The sequence below is a fragment of the Pavona decussata genome, unplaced genomic scaffold (genome assembly GCF_977016875.1).
Source record: "Pavona decussata unplaced genomic scaffold, jaPavDecu1.1 SCAFFOLD_25, whole genome shotgun sequence".
Taxonomy (NCBI): domain Eukaryota; kingdom Metazoa; phylum Cnidaria; class Anthozoa; order Scleractinia; family Agariciidae; genus Pavona; species Pavona decussata.
In genome coordinates, this window is record NW_028145448.1 from 1,020,262 (window position 1) to 1,033,014 (window position 12,753).

At 39.7% G+C, this 12,753-nt stretch overlaps 2 protein-coding genes across 2 annotated transcripts in view; both read right to left on the bottom strand.

The window, feature by feature from the left end:
• Positions 1–1,663: 1,663 nt before the first annotated feature.
• Positions 1,664–6,123, bottom strand: LOC146485678 (thyroxine 5-deiodinase-like). The gene is made up of 2 exons (XM_085103054.1): positions 2,912–6,123; positions 1,664–2,607 (listed from the first exon to the last, which is right to left on the bottom strand). The coding sequence occupies exons 1-2, from the start codon at positions 3,389–3,391 to the stop codon at positions 2,338–2,340; spliced, it is 750 nt and encodes a 249-aa protein (XP_084959180.1). The 5' UTR covers positions 3,392–6,123; the 3' UTR covers positions 1,664–2,337.
• Positions 6,124–8,612: 2,489 nt separating this feature from the next.
• Positions 8,613–12,753, bottom strand: part of LOC146485679 (calcium uptake protein 3, mitochondrial-like) — a 34,100-nt gene continuing 29,959 nt past the window's right edge. Inside the window, exon 13 of the mRNA XM_085103042.1 lies at positions 8,613–8,839. Coding sequence (XP_084959168.1) covers positions 8,771–8,839 — 69 coding nt within the window. The 3' untranslated portion in view covers positions 8,613–8,770. The remainder of the gene's footprint in view (positions 8,840–12,753) is intronic.

The following is a 12,753-nucleotide window of genomic DNA, read 5'->3' on the forward strand; positions in this document are numbered from 1 at the left end:
CTAACATTAAATTGCCTCAAAATAACCTCATCAGTAAATCTTCAGCTGTTTAATTTTGCGCACGAGCCGGTGAAAAACGCCTATTGCCCGGTCGAGCTGTAATTAATTGAAGTGGACTAAGCTTTCAGTTCGATTGCAACCTAGAAGCAGCAGTGAAGAAGTAGTCGTTCTCTTTAAGTATTCGATAAAAGAAGATGAAATCAAACACCAAGTATCTTCGAGAATCTAAAGGGAAGAACAGAAACGCTCGCCCCCCCCCCCCCCCCCCCCCGAAAAGAATTGACGAATTAACGAAAATAGACCAATACTGCATAAGCTAATACTTGTGTTTGTACTTTGTAAAAACACCGGAAACTTTATCAACTAGCTTAATTACGTAAGATCAATTCACTCGGATGGTATTACTGAAGTGTGAGGCACGTAGCATATCCCTAAGTAAGAGCGATTGGAAAATGTCCTCTTCGCGATCATATGGAGGTCGTTATGACGTGAAGTCAAATGTCACGCGATGGAGGTAAATATCACGCGAAAGTTACACAAGACACACGATTTCAAGTGTGTTTGAAGCCAATCAGCCCGGCTGTTTAGAAAAACACCTCACAGTCGGTGGCAAGAGTTTATAAACGATTCTATAAAAACAACTTTCCTTTCAGCACGATCTTTTTCAGCCATGACTAAGTCAATTTTCGTTTATTTGTGCACTTCATGTTCAACTTTTCATCGCCGGAAGTTGTACATTTCAACAGATTTTGCATGGCCTTTTACAGGTGGAGTGTTGAAACGAGCCACATTTAAGCAATTAAGACAAAATTTTACAAACAACATCACAGCTTCTTTAAACCGTGAAGCTTCCCCCGGGGTGGGGAATGGAAGCGAAGTTCCGATTGACGCTGAAAGTAATGCTTCTCTGTCCGTAAAATGGAACGAATCCCGGGATATTTCTCATGCAAATTGCATTCAAACAGGGCACGTATTTTCAAGTGGGACGTGTCATTAGGTTTTGGGTCGTAAATCAAGGTATAAATGAATTGCTTCCTAGACATCTAGCAGCACACGCGCGCGTGCGACGTTCAACGGCTTGTTTACTACAAAGCCGAATGTCACGCGATGTTGTAGCTTGTATTAATATCAAACCAGGTTTGAGCGGGGACAGATAATCACAGCTAACTCAAGAGCGTTGCTGGGCAGGCAAAAATCATCGGTGTTTCCGCTCGGAGAAACTGCCTCAAACGAGAAAAGGATCGCGTGAGCAAGCAAGCTACAAAAGCTTTGTTATTTGCAAGCCCCTTCAGGGTCATTGAACGAGAAAACAAGTCGTAATTAAACAATACGCTTTGTTTGGCTCGATTTATAGCATTACGTTGATTGGAATTTCCTTCGTGCACAGTTCAATGTTTTCATTTTGGAGTCTGAGATCTTAAGAACAAACACATTCCGGCTGAGTTGAATCTCAAGAAAATCTTGTCCCTTTTCCGGTTTTAAGGGAAAATAGTCGGTTTGATCTCGTGACATAACCCAAAATTATGCGGTTTTACTGACAACAAAATAGTAATCAGATTTCATGTTTACTCTGAGATAGATAAAGTAAAAGAGAATGGACTTTGGAAGCATATAAAAAAAAAAAGAAATAATAATAATAATAACAAAAAAAATTCCAAGGACATTTAAATTTTTATACTGCTTTCATTGTCCTTATTCGTTGTGGGTTTTTGCTTTACATCACAAATGACATGTCTGTAGTTACTTGTTTAGAGTACATTAAAATAGTTGGTTTTCGCTACTCCTAGGCAAACACCACGCGATGTGGTTTGAAAGTGTAAATATATCACGTTCTTTGGATTAGGTCGCGACTGAAACTAAACTGTGGTTTCTTAGACTGAAATTTGTAACATGGAGGCGGTATAAATGCCTTATTATCTAACGCGAGCAAAGTCTTATAAACAAAACAGTATGATAAAGATATACGCTAAACATACGTCCCTTCCAGTATTGCCAAGAGCGCATGAAAGATTTTCGCGTCACTATGATCTCATTTCGCGACATACTCGTCTCAGGTCCACCCGCTCTCAAATGTTCGCTGTAATCCACCAGTTAAAGCTGTCCTGGCATTGAGTCCTTATGAAAACACTGCGGTCTTGTATTAGCCCCGCATTGCATGGTTTTATATTCGCATAGTCACAAGCAGTAGGGAAAACGTAAGCGGTATAATTTTGGAAGAATTTATCAGTTCCTGTATCTTCACAATTGTCTCTCATACGGCTTTGACGTTTTTTCGTTCTTCAATAAATGGATCAGTCATTTTCCACGCTTAATAATGCATTGATGCACAACTGATGATTATACGTTGATTTCACTTTCTTTCCATCTCCTCAGCCATTGTCTGACCTCTTGTGTTTTATAAAACGTGGGCCCCATTCCGCCACTAAATTCTAACCTTCCGTTTAAGATGATGCACAGGCGGATTGGCAAGGCGCCATAGGCAAGGTTGGCCTCATTTTCCGTCGAATCCACCAGAACTGGGGCCTGCACCTTGGAAGCGTTTAGCATCAGTTGCGCTGCCTTGATCCTTTCCTCCAAAGTGCGATGCTGCTTTACTTCAAACTCCGTCTAAATTATGCAAACAAAACATTCCACGCGTCAGTAGAGCTCACCTTCTCTCGTCATTAGCTATTCGGACACGTCGCGTTTTTAGTACAAAACATGAGGTGTAATTTCACGGTATTCAAATACAACAACGCACCTAAAAGAGAACGGCCTACGCGCGCGCGTCATTGGCGCTTTTCGATTCGTTGTGCAACGTCAAATGAATATCTACCCCCGAGATCAAGGCAGTAATACTCTGGGATCAAACGGACAACTAGACTTAGCTTAGACAACACTGACATTCTCGACACATTCATAAGATCATTACCTTGAAAGCCCATCCATCCGTAGGGTGAGCTTCGGAGATGTAGATGACAAGAAAATCGGCAATGTCACTAAACTCAGTCATGATGTCACCAAATTCGCGCAATCTCGCCATGAAGACAGGGCACGTGCAACTTCCAAAATTCACCACGAGCGGCCGGCGCTCCCGGGCAAAATCCAAAAGATGCGATCGCGACTGTCCGTCTGTGGAGACAAGAGAGGGATTGGGTGCTTCTATACCCCGCTTTGCCTTCTTCTGCATGTCTATCATCAGCGTGGTGGTAACGGCTTTGTACATCTCCCACCCGAACAAGCTGTCGCCGTAGACTTCCTTTCTCATCTCTGCACCCGCGAACTTGATGAACAGTTGAACGACGAGCTTGCGGAATAGCAAAGTGCAGAACAAAAACCGGAGGATCGCAAACGCTAGCAGCAGTGCCAGGGACGCCGTGTAAAAAGGCACTGCAACCGACATGGATGGCATTGGCGACTTGATTGCTTGATCTTCAATTCGTTAGTGTTGCCGATAACTACTGCTGATCATTAGTCGACAGAAGACGCTCTTTTGTTAAGGGGCCAAAGAATGCGCCAGGCTGACTAGAGGGCGAAATATGATTCAATCCAGTACAATTTCGACCTTATGAACTTTTGCGTGATGTTTGGGGTAACGGGTAATTTTAGGCAAAAGCTAAAAAGGAGGTAGGCGGGTCGTCTAGAACTCAATGATTCTCACACTACACGTTGCTTTGGTTTCTTGTGAGTGGATGACGGTATCTCAGCTCCTGGGAAACACACGTAACAACGTCAACATGTAAGTAACCTTGAGACACTGATTGACTGATTAAAAAAGTTGAGCGGCTTTATGCTCGCTAGGTGAGACGCGTCTTGTTTGTGATTAAAACGGTGACCTTGCCATTTATCTCCATGCACACGCAAACTTCAACCTACTCTCGAGTGAAGCTTGCCTCGTTGAAAACGCTCAAAACATATTCTACACAGAATCGTGTTTACAAGTGAAGTGTCAAGACTCGGTTGTCATGAGGGATCGTTCGGTGCACATATAAACGTCAAGCTCCAATATCCTAACTTGGTGACGTCATCTAGAACAATCTGTACCGCGACAGACCGAGTTAAGAGTCTCAATCGGCTGTTTACCGACTGCCGCGAGGGTCTTTATCCATTTTCACAGAACGCCTCATCTAAACACCCGGGTCTAAACACTCCTTCAACTGGTAAACCGCAGACGAAACCACTGAAACAAGCGATCACATACCATACACGCGCAAATTGGTTTCCTCGGCAAAGTTGGTTAAGCTTGTATGTTTCCCTTTCAAAAAACCGCCTCCCCTTTTCGATTGCCTTAGGCAAACGGTTAATGCGCGACTAATTAGCGCGCCATCTCGACAACATTCTAATGGCTGTTAATCGCTAATTAATAGTCACTTTCCGGTGGATTTTGTCACGATAAATTTGTTTTTTCTCAGTACAAATGTCATCATGTAAATCCGTAGTTACATTGTGGGAGGTATGTCATCGCTCTCTTATTAACTATCCCATGTATCGACGCTTACAAGTACGCAACAGTGTAATGAACACTGTTACACGACTCTACTGTAACAATTATAACGCATCGTTCTTATTTTCGCTCTAGTGATGTTTGACGTTCATTTGAAAGTAAAATTTACGAATAATAAAATGCGGACGAACAATCTAGTAGGTGAGACACCATCGCAAGTTTGTATCCCGACAAGGATGAATTTTTTTTTTTCATTCTTTCTTTTCGCCGCTGCTCAAGTTTCGTCCACAATTGCAATGGTCTCTCAAACGTTAAATAAAAGTTCTTTTTCTGGCATTATCAAAGCTTTTACGCGCAGGAAACCGCGAACACAAAACCTTGCCCAATACGGCATCTTGGATTCCGCGAAAATTATAGTGAAATGAGGTATTACATGGTAACAACTAAGTTTATTGTATTGTGACGCATTCAGAGTATAAATTACCACCACTTCACGGTTACTTCAAAACCTTGAAAATGAATTCATGATGCCTTTTGAAACGCCGGCCGCTGTATATTTTTGCTTATTTTTGTCAACAATTGTAAAAAGAAAAACTACAATTCAAAAATTCTTAATTCTATCATGCTAACAGACTCGACGCATCGCAAGAACTACAAGAGCTTTCAAATGAAAGCTACAAATTAATCAGTGCTTAGAAGTGTGTGGCCCGTCAAAGGATTTAAACTACTTAGTATTGCTTTCTTGTGGTACCGTTTATTGCGCTGTGCAAGGTGAATCACTATCAATATCACTATGTAAAGGGGCTCATTGTACACGGTAGTTAAACAGAAAACACGCAAGCGAACCGCGAGTTTTGCATCACGCGTAAAACCGTTGATTTCTGTCACATGAAGGTAGGACTCCGCAAAGGAAAACTTTCACGGGCGCACTTCGTCCATGCGGACTTCTATTAGTTTTTAGTGGAATTGCCTTCGCTCAAGAATACTCTTTTATTTGTAAGAAGGAATAAATTTAAGAGCATTAAGCTTCCGACTCAGCCTCATCTAAAAATATACTCCTTCTTATAAATAAAAGAGTATTCTTGAGTGTATGGTGTGATCGCGTGTTTCAGTGGTTTCGTCTGCGGTTTACCAGTTGAAGGAGTGTTTAGACCCGGGTGTTTAGGTGAGACGTTCGGTGAAAATGGATAAAGACCCGCGCGGAAAGCCACCTTCATGTAAGAGAGATCTATTAACGGTTCCATTTCAACTACACTATTGTTTTAAAACTTGAAATGAAGTCATGATGCCCTCGAAACGACGCTGTACTTATTTCGCTGATTTTCGTTACTAAAGTCCGGACCACCATGTTGAGATAAGGAATCGACACTTAAAGCTCGCAATGAAATAAATGCGATGGTATGTGTTTTTAGCTTGGTGATTAAACGAGAAATATGTGTTATCAGTTAGTGATACACATACTCGGAATAACAAAATCCAAGTTCTGCCAACAGTAGTCGAACCTGTGACCTTCCTGTTACTAGTTACGTAAGAACGCACTGGTCTAGCTCCCCCGAGTCTCCTGTAGCTCCGTAGTAGAGCCTCCGAAGTAGTAATCGGAAGGTCTAAGTTCGACTCCTATCGGGAGCACTCGTATTTTCACTTTCCGAGTATGCCTTTGTCACTTACTGATAAATAGATCTTTCTGTACTGTACGTGCTACTGATTTGAGTATTGTAAATATTTTTAGTATCGTCGAGTAGTAGTAAAGGTATGGTAAGTATCGTGAGTATTGTGAACACTATAAGTATTGTTAGAATTGTAAGTATTGTAAGTAGTGTTTAGTTTTGTAAATATTGTCACGATATTCTTTGTCACGTAAGACTAATAAAAATTGTTTAAAAAGTGTGTTACTGATATGTATTTTAGCATTTTCGGCTCTTGATATCTGCATTTACTAAACACCGCGTCATCACCATAAAAGCCAGGTGGGCAGATATGACGTTCTTGCTAAATATCAAACTTGGCGAGTACTTCATACGTTCATATAATTTTGGTCAATCTCAGCGTCAATGTATCGTTAAACCTTGAAAGAATATTGATGTGAGTTTTTAAAACCCCTTCACCCGCAACATCAAAAAGCATATTCTACTCATTGTTGTCCATACATTTTCTTTTGGAACTAGTTGGGAGAATCAGTCCTTTAAACATCAAGATAGTTTGTTTGGTGATATATAGAGGATATTACATGGCCGCGCGGAGATACGAAATTTCTCTTCGAGTGTTGAAAAATATTTCACGAGTGAGCGCAGCGAACGAGTGGAATATTTTTTAACATGAGAAGAGAAATTTCGTATCTCGAAGCGACCATGTAATTTTCTTTTTATTATATAAAATCCTCACAATTTTCTTTGTTCTTTATTTCAAAAACTAAGGTTTGAAATTGATGTATATAAGGTTACAGTCAGTTGTTTATTTGTATCAATCGTAAACCAGTCCGAGTTATGTCAATACAAAGTAAGACTTAAGCGAAAAGGCCACAAATAAAATCGATATAAATAGAAAACGTATAAACAGGTAGGTCCCTGGTATAAACTAATGGCATATTAAATATGGTTAGAAATTTGACTAACAGTATTAAACAAGTAAATCTGAACATACTGTCTTACTCCTGGCTTTCATCGCTGCTTTCAACTACCCACACACAACTCGACGTCGTACGCAGTTTTCCTCTTTGTATTCGGATTTTCTTGTTCTTCTACGAATTCGATCAGTTTCTTATCTGTGATCTCGACAAATCTGCTTGTGCTTGTCTCCATTTTAGCATAAACTTAACTTCGACTCGCGAAAAGACCAACTCAAGAACTCCCGAAAGACCAAACGACAGCCAAACGGCGGAAAACCCTACGGAAAGCCACAAGTGCTTGACAGCGCGCGAAAATACTGCGAGCTGATTGGTCAAAAATGATATCACACATGTGTGGATAAAAATGATATCGCCACTGGCGGGATAGCGTTTTTATCGATTTGCTACCACTCGGTATACCACTCAATTTTATATAATAAATTGCTTTATTTTCATGATCTGTTTGCTCCGACCAAGTAACTAAACTATAAGGAGAAATGCGACGCTGATCTCTATTGGCAGGAAATGAGCTCCCCACCAGGTTAGATGTTTTAAGGACGGTGCCTACTATTGTTACTGCGCACACGTTCTGCGCATCACGAGATACTCGGGTTTCCTAAGGGTGGTGCCTACTTATACCGGGATATTTTTGCGCGGTTTAAAACTATACGGAGAAAGCAGAAGTTAGCAAATGCTTTTGGAATCTCAAAAGAAAATTGGGGGTTACCATGCATTTTTCAGAGATAATTAAACTTCAATTTAGGAAAAAATCCCATACATTTCTTTATATTTTGGCGCTTTTTAGAGATATTATTGCTTCATTATCTCTGAAAAATGCGTGGTTACCCCCAATTTTCTTTTTGGATTCCAATAGGCCTTGCTAAGATGTGCTTTTCCCACATAGTCATAAACCGCGAAAAAATACTTCCGTATTAGTAGGCACCGCCCTTAAACTAGTTTCAACTAAAAACGCCTCTTGTTTTAAATTGTAACGTCTTTTTTCTTTGGGTCAGTTTTTGAAATACCTTGAAGAGGAAAGACCTTGCCTTTCGAAACATTGGAATAATACATTTTCCTAACCGAGAAATAAACTTTTCTTTTTATTTTTTGCGCGTTATTTGTTCCAAAAACATTTGTTGCTGATTACTACAGGATTCAATTCGGTGCTTTTATTTTGTCGGCAAATGCATTGTTTATAATGAAAGTACAATTAGCTATTCCAAGCTAATGTACAGACACTCCACTCAACAAATTTGTATCTTTTTATTTATTTGATCAAAACTGAAGCTGTTAAAAAGTACCATATAAAACACAAGTCCCTGAATCATCAGAAATCATCAAATGATTATCGTGGAAAGGGTGTTTTGCAGTGACTGCAATTGGATAATGTCGAGTCACTGTAACCTTATTGAGTTGGACAAACGTTATCTTTAGTAGGCGTGAGCTACGAAGAGGCAGCATTCACAGAAGGACTCAGTTGTTTGTTAGAGCTGTTATCTCTCACCTGTTATCTTCTGCAGTGCAAATAAACACGAAGATAAAAGGAAATAAGGAGGTTCCATAAAACGACTGCACTCCTCAAGGTTTACACTGTGCATCAACATTTATTTTGCTTGACATTCCACAATACATCTGATCTCCTCGTTAGTTTTCGTTTGTTCAGTTTATAGTTTGTACATAGCGGTCACCAACCTTCCATCGTCTTCATGAATTTCAATAAATTAATTGTTTGTTAGAGCTTACTACAGTGACATCTCTTTCTTGACACAATTCTTGAAACCTTGCCAGCCGCTTTTCTCCGTTGAAGACACCTGTGCACAGAAAACATATCAAACTTTTTAACAGGATAGCAATTCCCAAATAGTCTTTGTACATATGAATAGGCCATTTCCGAGTTGCTTTGAACCTCATTAAGTAAACAAGGCTGAGTGCAAAAGTTTTTCATGTGAAGATGAGTTTTTTTTGCTTATGATTGAAAACTACTTTTTGCAATAAAAAACTGTGCAAGAAGCCTCGCTTTCATAATGAGGGTCAAAGCAACTCGAAAATGGCCTGTTAAACTCAAATTTTTAACAGTCAAGCGGCAAGCTCGAGATTTCTATCGGCTGTTTGTCGATTGAACCCGAGCAGGAGAAACCGACAGCTAAAAAAGGCCGACGTTTTGACATTAGCGTCTTCTTCTTCAAGGTACAAGAAATTAGCACAGTAGTACCGTGAAGAAGATTGTTATGTCGAAACGTGTTTATACATTTGTATCAACTTATCATAAGGTCTCTAGATGTGCCTTTTGCGCTCTTAGAACAAATGTTGAAATAACTATTGTTTGAAAAAAAAAAAAAAAAAAAACTTATCAATCTGAGAGCGGACCGTCTTATAGTGACCGATCTATCCAACACTGCCCAAATAGTTTATTTCGAGCTAATAGAGTAGTATGATTAATACTGCATGTGTGGTGCCATTGAAAAGTTTCAGTTGAGAAGAAATAGCACTTTCTTACGGCTGTTGACAATGTTTTAAAAAGTACTTTTGCTCTTTTATTTCTTTGCTTGTCGGTTTATGAGTTCAGTAATTTTCCTTGTGCGTGTTCCCAGGGGAGTCAATCGAAAACCGGGAACTAAGTACAGACGTTCGTGAGCCACAGACGGAAGTGGAATGTTTCCTTTTTCAGCGCGGCTTTGCTCCTCACCACGGACGGGAAGAGCTCTTTATTTCACGTCTGTGGCTTGACATTACAAACGTGATGTCGTCAAAAAGAGAAAAAAATTAATTTCCGGCTACTGTCCGTGGCTCACGAAAAGGTTGTGCTTAAGTTAAGGTTGTGAGTTTTCCTAATATTTGGTGCCAGTCACTGCGTTATGCTACTGTATATAGCGGTCATCATTCTTCGACGATCAATTTTATGCAGGACGGGGAAGTAATGCTCCTTGTCATTCAATGCTAGAGAAACCGCGTGATGCTCCATATATCGAGTTTATTGTGTCGTTCTATTGTCAAGTCTATCCTGCTGCTGTTCTTAACTTAGTACGAATCATATTTATTCTGTTGTTCAATTGTCAAGTTTGTTGCTCTATTCAAAATTACTGACTCGAAACTCAGTTGAAAACAATGCGCCTAATATAGAAAAGGTCAGTACGAAACAATGGAGCTTTCATTTCCTAACTTGAACGTCATTCCTTCCAATCCAGCCTCTCGATAGTTCCCACTAACGACTTGTAAGTAAACAAAGCGTGGAAGGCCTCTGTAATTTCATTATTCCCAATGTTACAAAGTATGTATAGGTACTGCTCTTATCTATAATGATAACCGTCTAGCCCTTGATAATTTACTTTAAGAACGATTTCACCTAACCTATAAATAGATCAGTAGTGAAATTGTTCACGTTAATACTTGGCATTAGTTTGTTAATCCCTCTATATTATAACCAAGTACTGGAAAGAGGAAAATTAACAAGAGGACTCCAAATACGAAACAGGACCTTTATACCTCCGCCTTTTGTGCAGTGTAGCAGTAATGTTGTTAATAGGAGATAATTGTAAAAACTTTAATCCGTATAATTGAGAATCCTCTTAGTTTTTGAGTCACGAACGGGAAAAAGTTTTAACTAAAATCGCTTCCGCATTCCATCTGGAATGGCAGCCATATATTTTATCTGGTGGGACTTCGTAGTAACTTGGAAATTTTATTTATTTTTCTTTTAAGTATTTTAAATTTATATTGTTACATTAGGGCATGACGTGCACAGCATTTTATCAATTTTCAAAATAGTAGAACTTATCTATAATGTCCCCAGTTGGTTCATGTGGGCAACTAACTCGTATTTGTAATTCAGTTCACACAATCGCGCTTTTCAATTTAAAATGCAACGGGCAACACAAAAATACAACAGAGCTAACAAAAACTAACTAACTAAAAAAACAAAACAAAAAACAACAACAAGAAATCAGTGTCTTGTGGCATTAGTTTTTCTTCTTTTCTCTTTCTTTATTACTGTCCATTCTACGGATTAATGCTAGGAAGTACACACCATTACACAGTAACTAGTAGTTTGTTTTAAGGGTTAAGCAATAACGCTCTAAAGCCAGAAAGTTTATCGGCATCGCGAATAAAAAATGTCCATAGTTACACAACACCACTGTTTCAATCGTTGTTTGAATCTTAATGCACGAATATTATACCAAACCTTACACCAGTCAAGACACAAAATATGCATTAAATCTTACATAGATACAATGAAAGGATTAGTGCTTGAGAACACTTATGCTTAAGATTGACCCCCAGAACGGTATTTTTATTAGCCACGCCCTAGATGAATGTTAATCGAACGGAATTGCTTTGATAAGGATTTTTGCACATTTTGACAGTTGCCGGTTCTTAAAGCAGATACCACACAAGGCGAACACGGTGACTATATTTAGGCCAGCTAAAGCACTTGAAAACACACACGCAAGGTCACAGGAGGCGCAAAATAGATACAATAACAGATTAAGGATTAGCGGTTGGTATGAGTGGGTGTTTATATCCTGTTGCCACGACTTTCAAACCGCCACGAGTCATCGCGGTTCCCTTTTGAGTATTTAAATTCGTTCACACGATTACGCCCCAAAATGTGCAAAATTTCAATCGATATGAATCGCCAAGGCGCGAGCTAGGGACGCGCCCTCATACCGGTGTGGTGTACAGAGGATGGTGTTGTTCTTTTCATATTTAACAGTTTGAACTATTTCGTGGCGGAACAAAGCTCACAGGAGAGTGAAAGCAGTTTATGCACATGCAGGATAAGGGTTTCATTCCCGGCGTACTGGATTGAAAGTGATGAGGGTGATCTTTGATGAGGATGCCAACATCACAAAAGTCTTACCTCTTACCCGCGTTTCATGTAAACAAATAGATAAGGTTGTTAGTTTCTAAAGGAACTGTGGAGCTGCGTCGGTGGGGAGTGGAAAGGTGGATAAGATAATTTGACCGCTCTAAAGAGGTTTAGCACAGAGCTCTGACGAAGAGCTAGCGCTAAACGTCAGCTCTCGTATCTCTTTACCGTGGCCAAATTAACTTACCAACATCAGTTGAATTGATAAAACCAAATATTCGTATCATGTAAACACCCTTCATAAGTATTGCACTTGAAGTCGTCATTTTAAATCCAAGGCTTTTATTTACGATATTGTAATGCGCCATTGATATCTCATCAAGATACCAGCGAAAGGCACTCAGTAAGCCAATTCAATTATGAGTCGACGTCACACCTTGCTAAGCCAGCCTCATTATGCTTACATGACTTGGAATAGTAAATAGACACAAGAGTTTCATCACAATCGCGTTAGACACCACCCAAAACAATTTTGTCACAGAGAGTAAACGTTGATCCATGTGCTGGCAAGGACACTTGACACGATCCATGTAAGGTCAAACAAACCACACGAAATAGATACAGTTAAAGATTACTGCGGGTTAGGATAAGAGTGTGATCCAAGACAATTTCACGTGCCACGCCCTAAAGCCCTAAGGACGACCTTGTTCAGCTTATTAGTCATGCAGTGCCAGGTTAACTTAAAACGATTTTCAACACGACTCCTTCTGTCACACAGACTTAACGATGTTAACGAAGTTGGGTTCCAATTCTTTAAAAAATTCGCTGATGGTTCACTACCATGTGAAGTTTTGAATTCAGAAAATTGCTATTAAAAGAACAGATCACCGAATCTCATGATTGCTTGCAACGTCAACT

What these genes read in the sequence shown, in the direction of transcription:
- LOC146485678 (XM_085103054.1), bottom strand. Translation starts at nt 3,391, where the DNA reads ATGCCATCCATGTCGGTTGCAGTGCCTTTTTACACGGCGTCCCTGGCA. An exon ending in CGGATGGATGGGCTTTCAAG is followed by an intron (nt 2,608 to 2,911) that starts GTAATGATCTTA and finishes TGCATAATTTAG; the next exon opens with ACGGAGTTTGAAGTAAAGCA.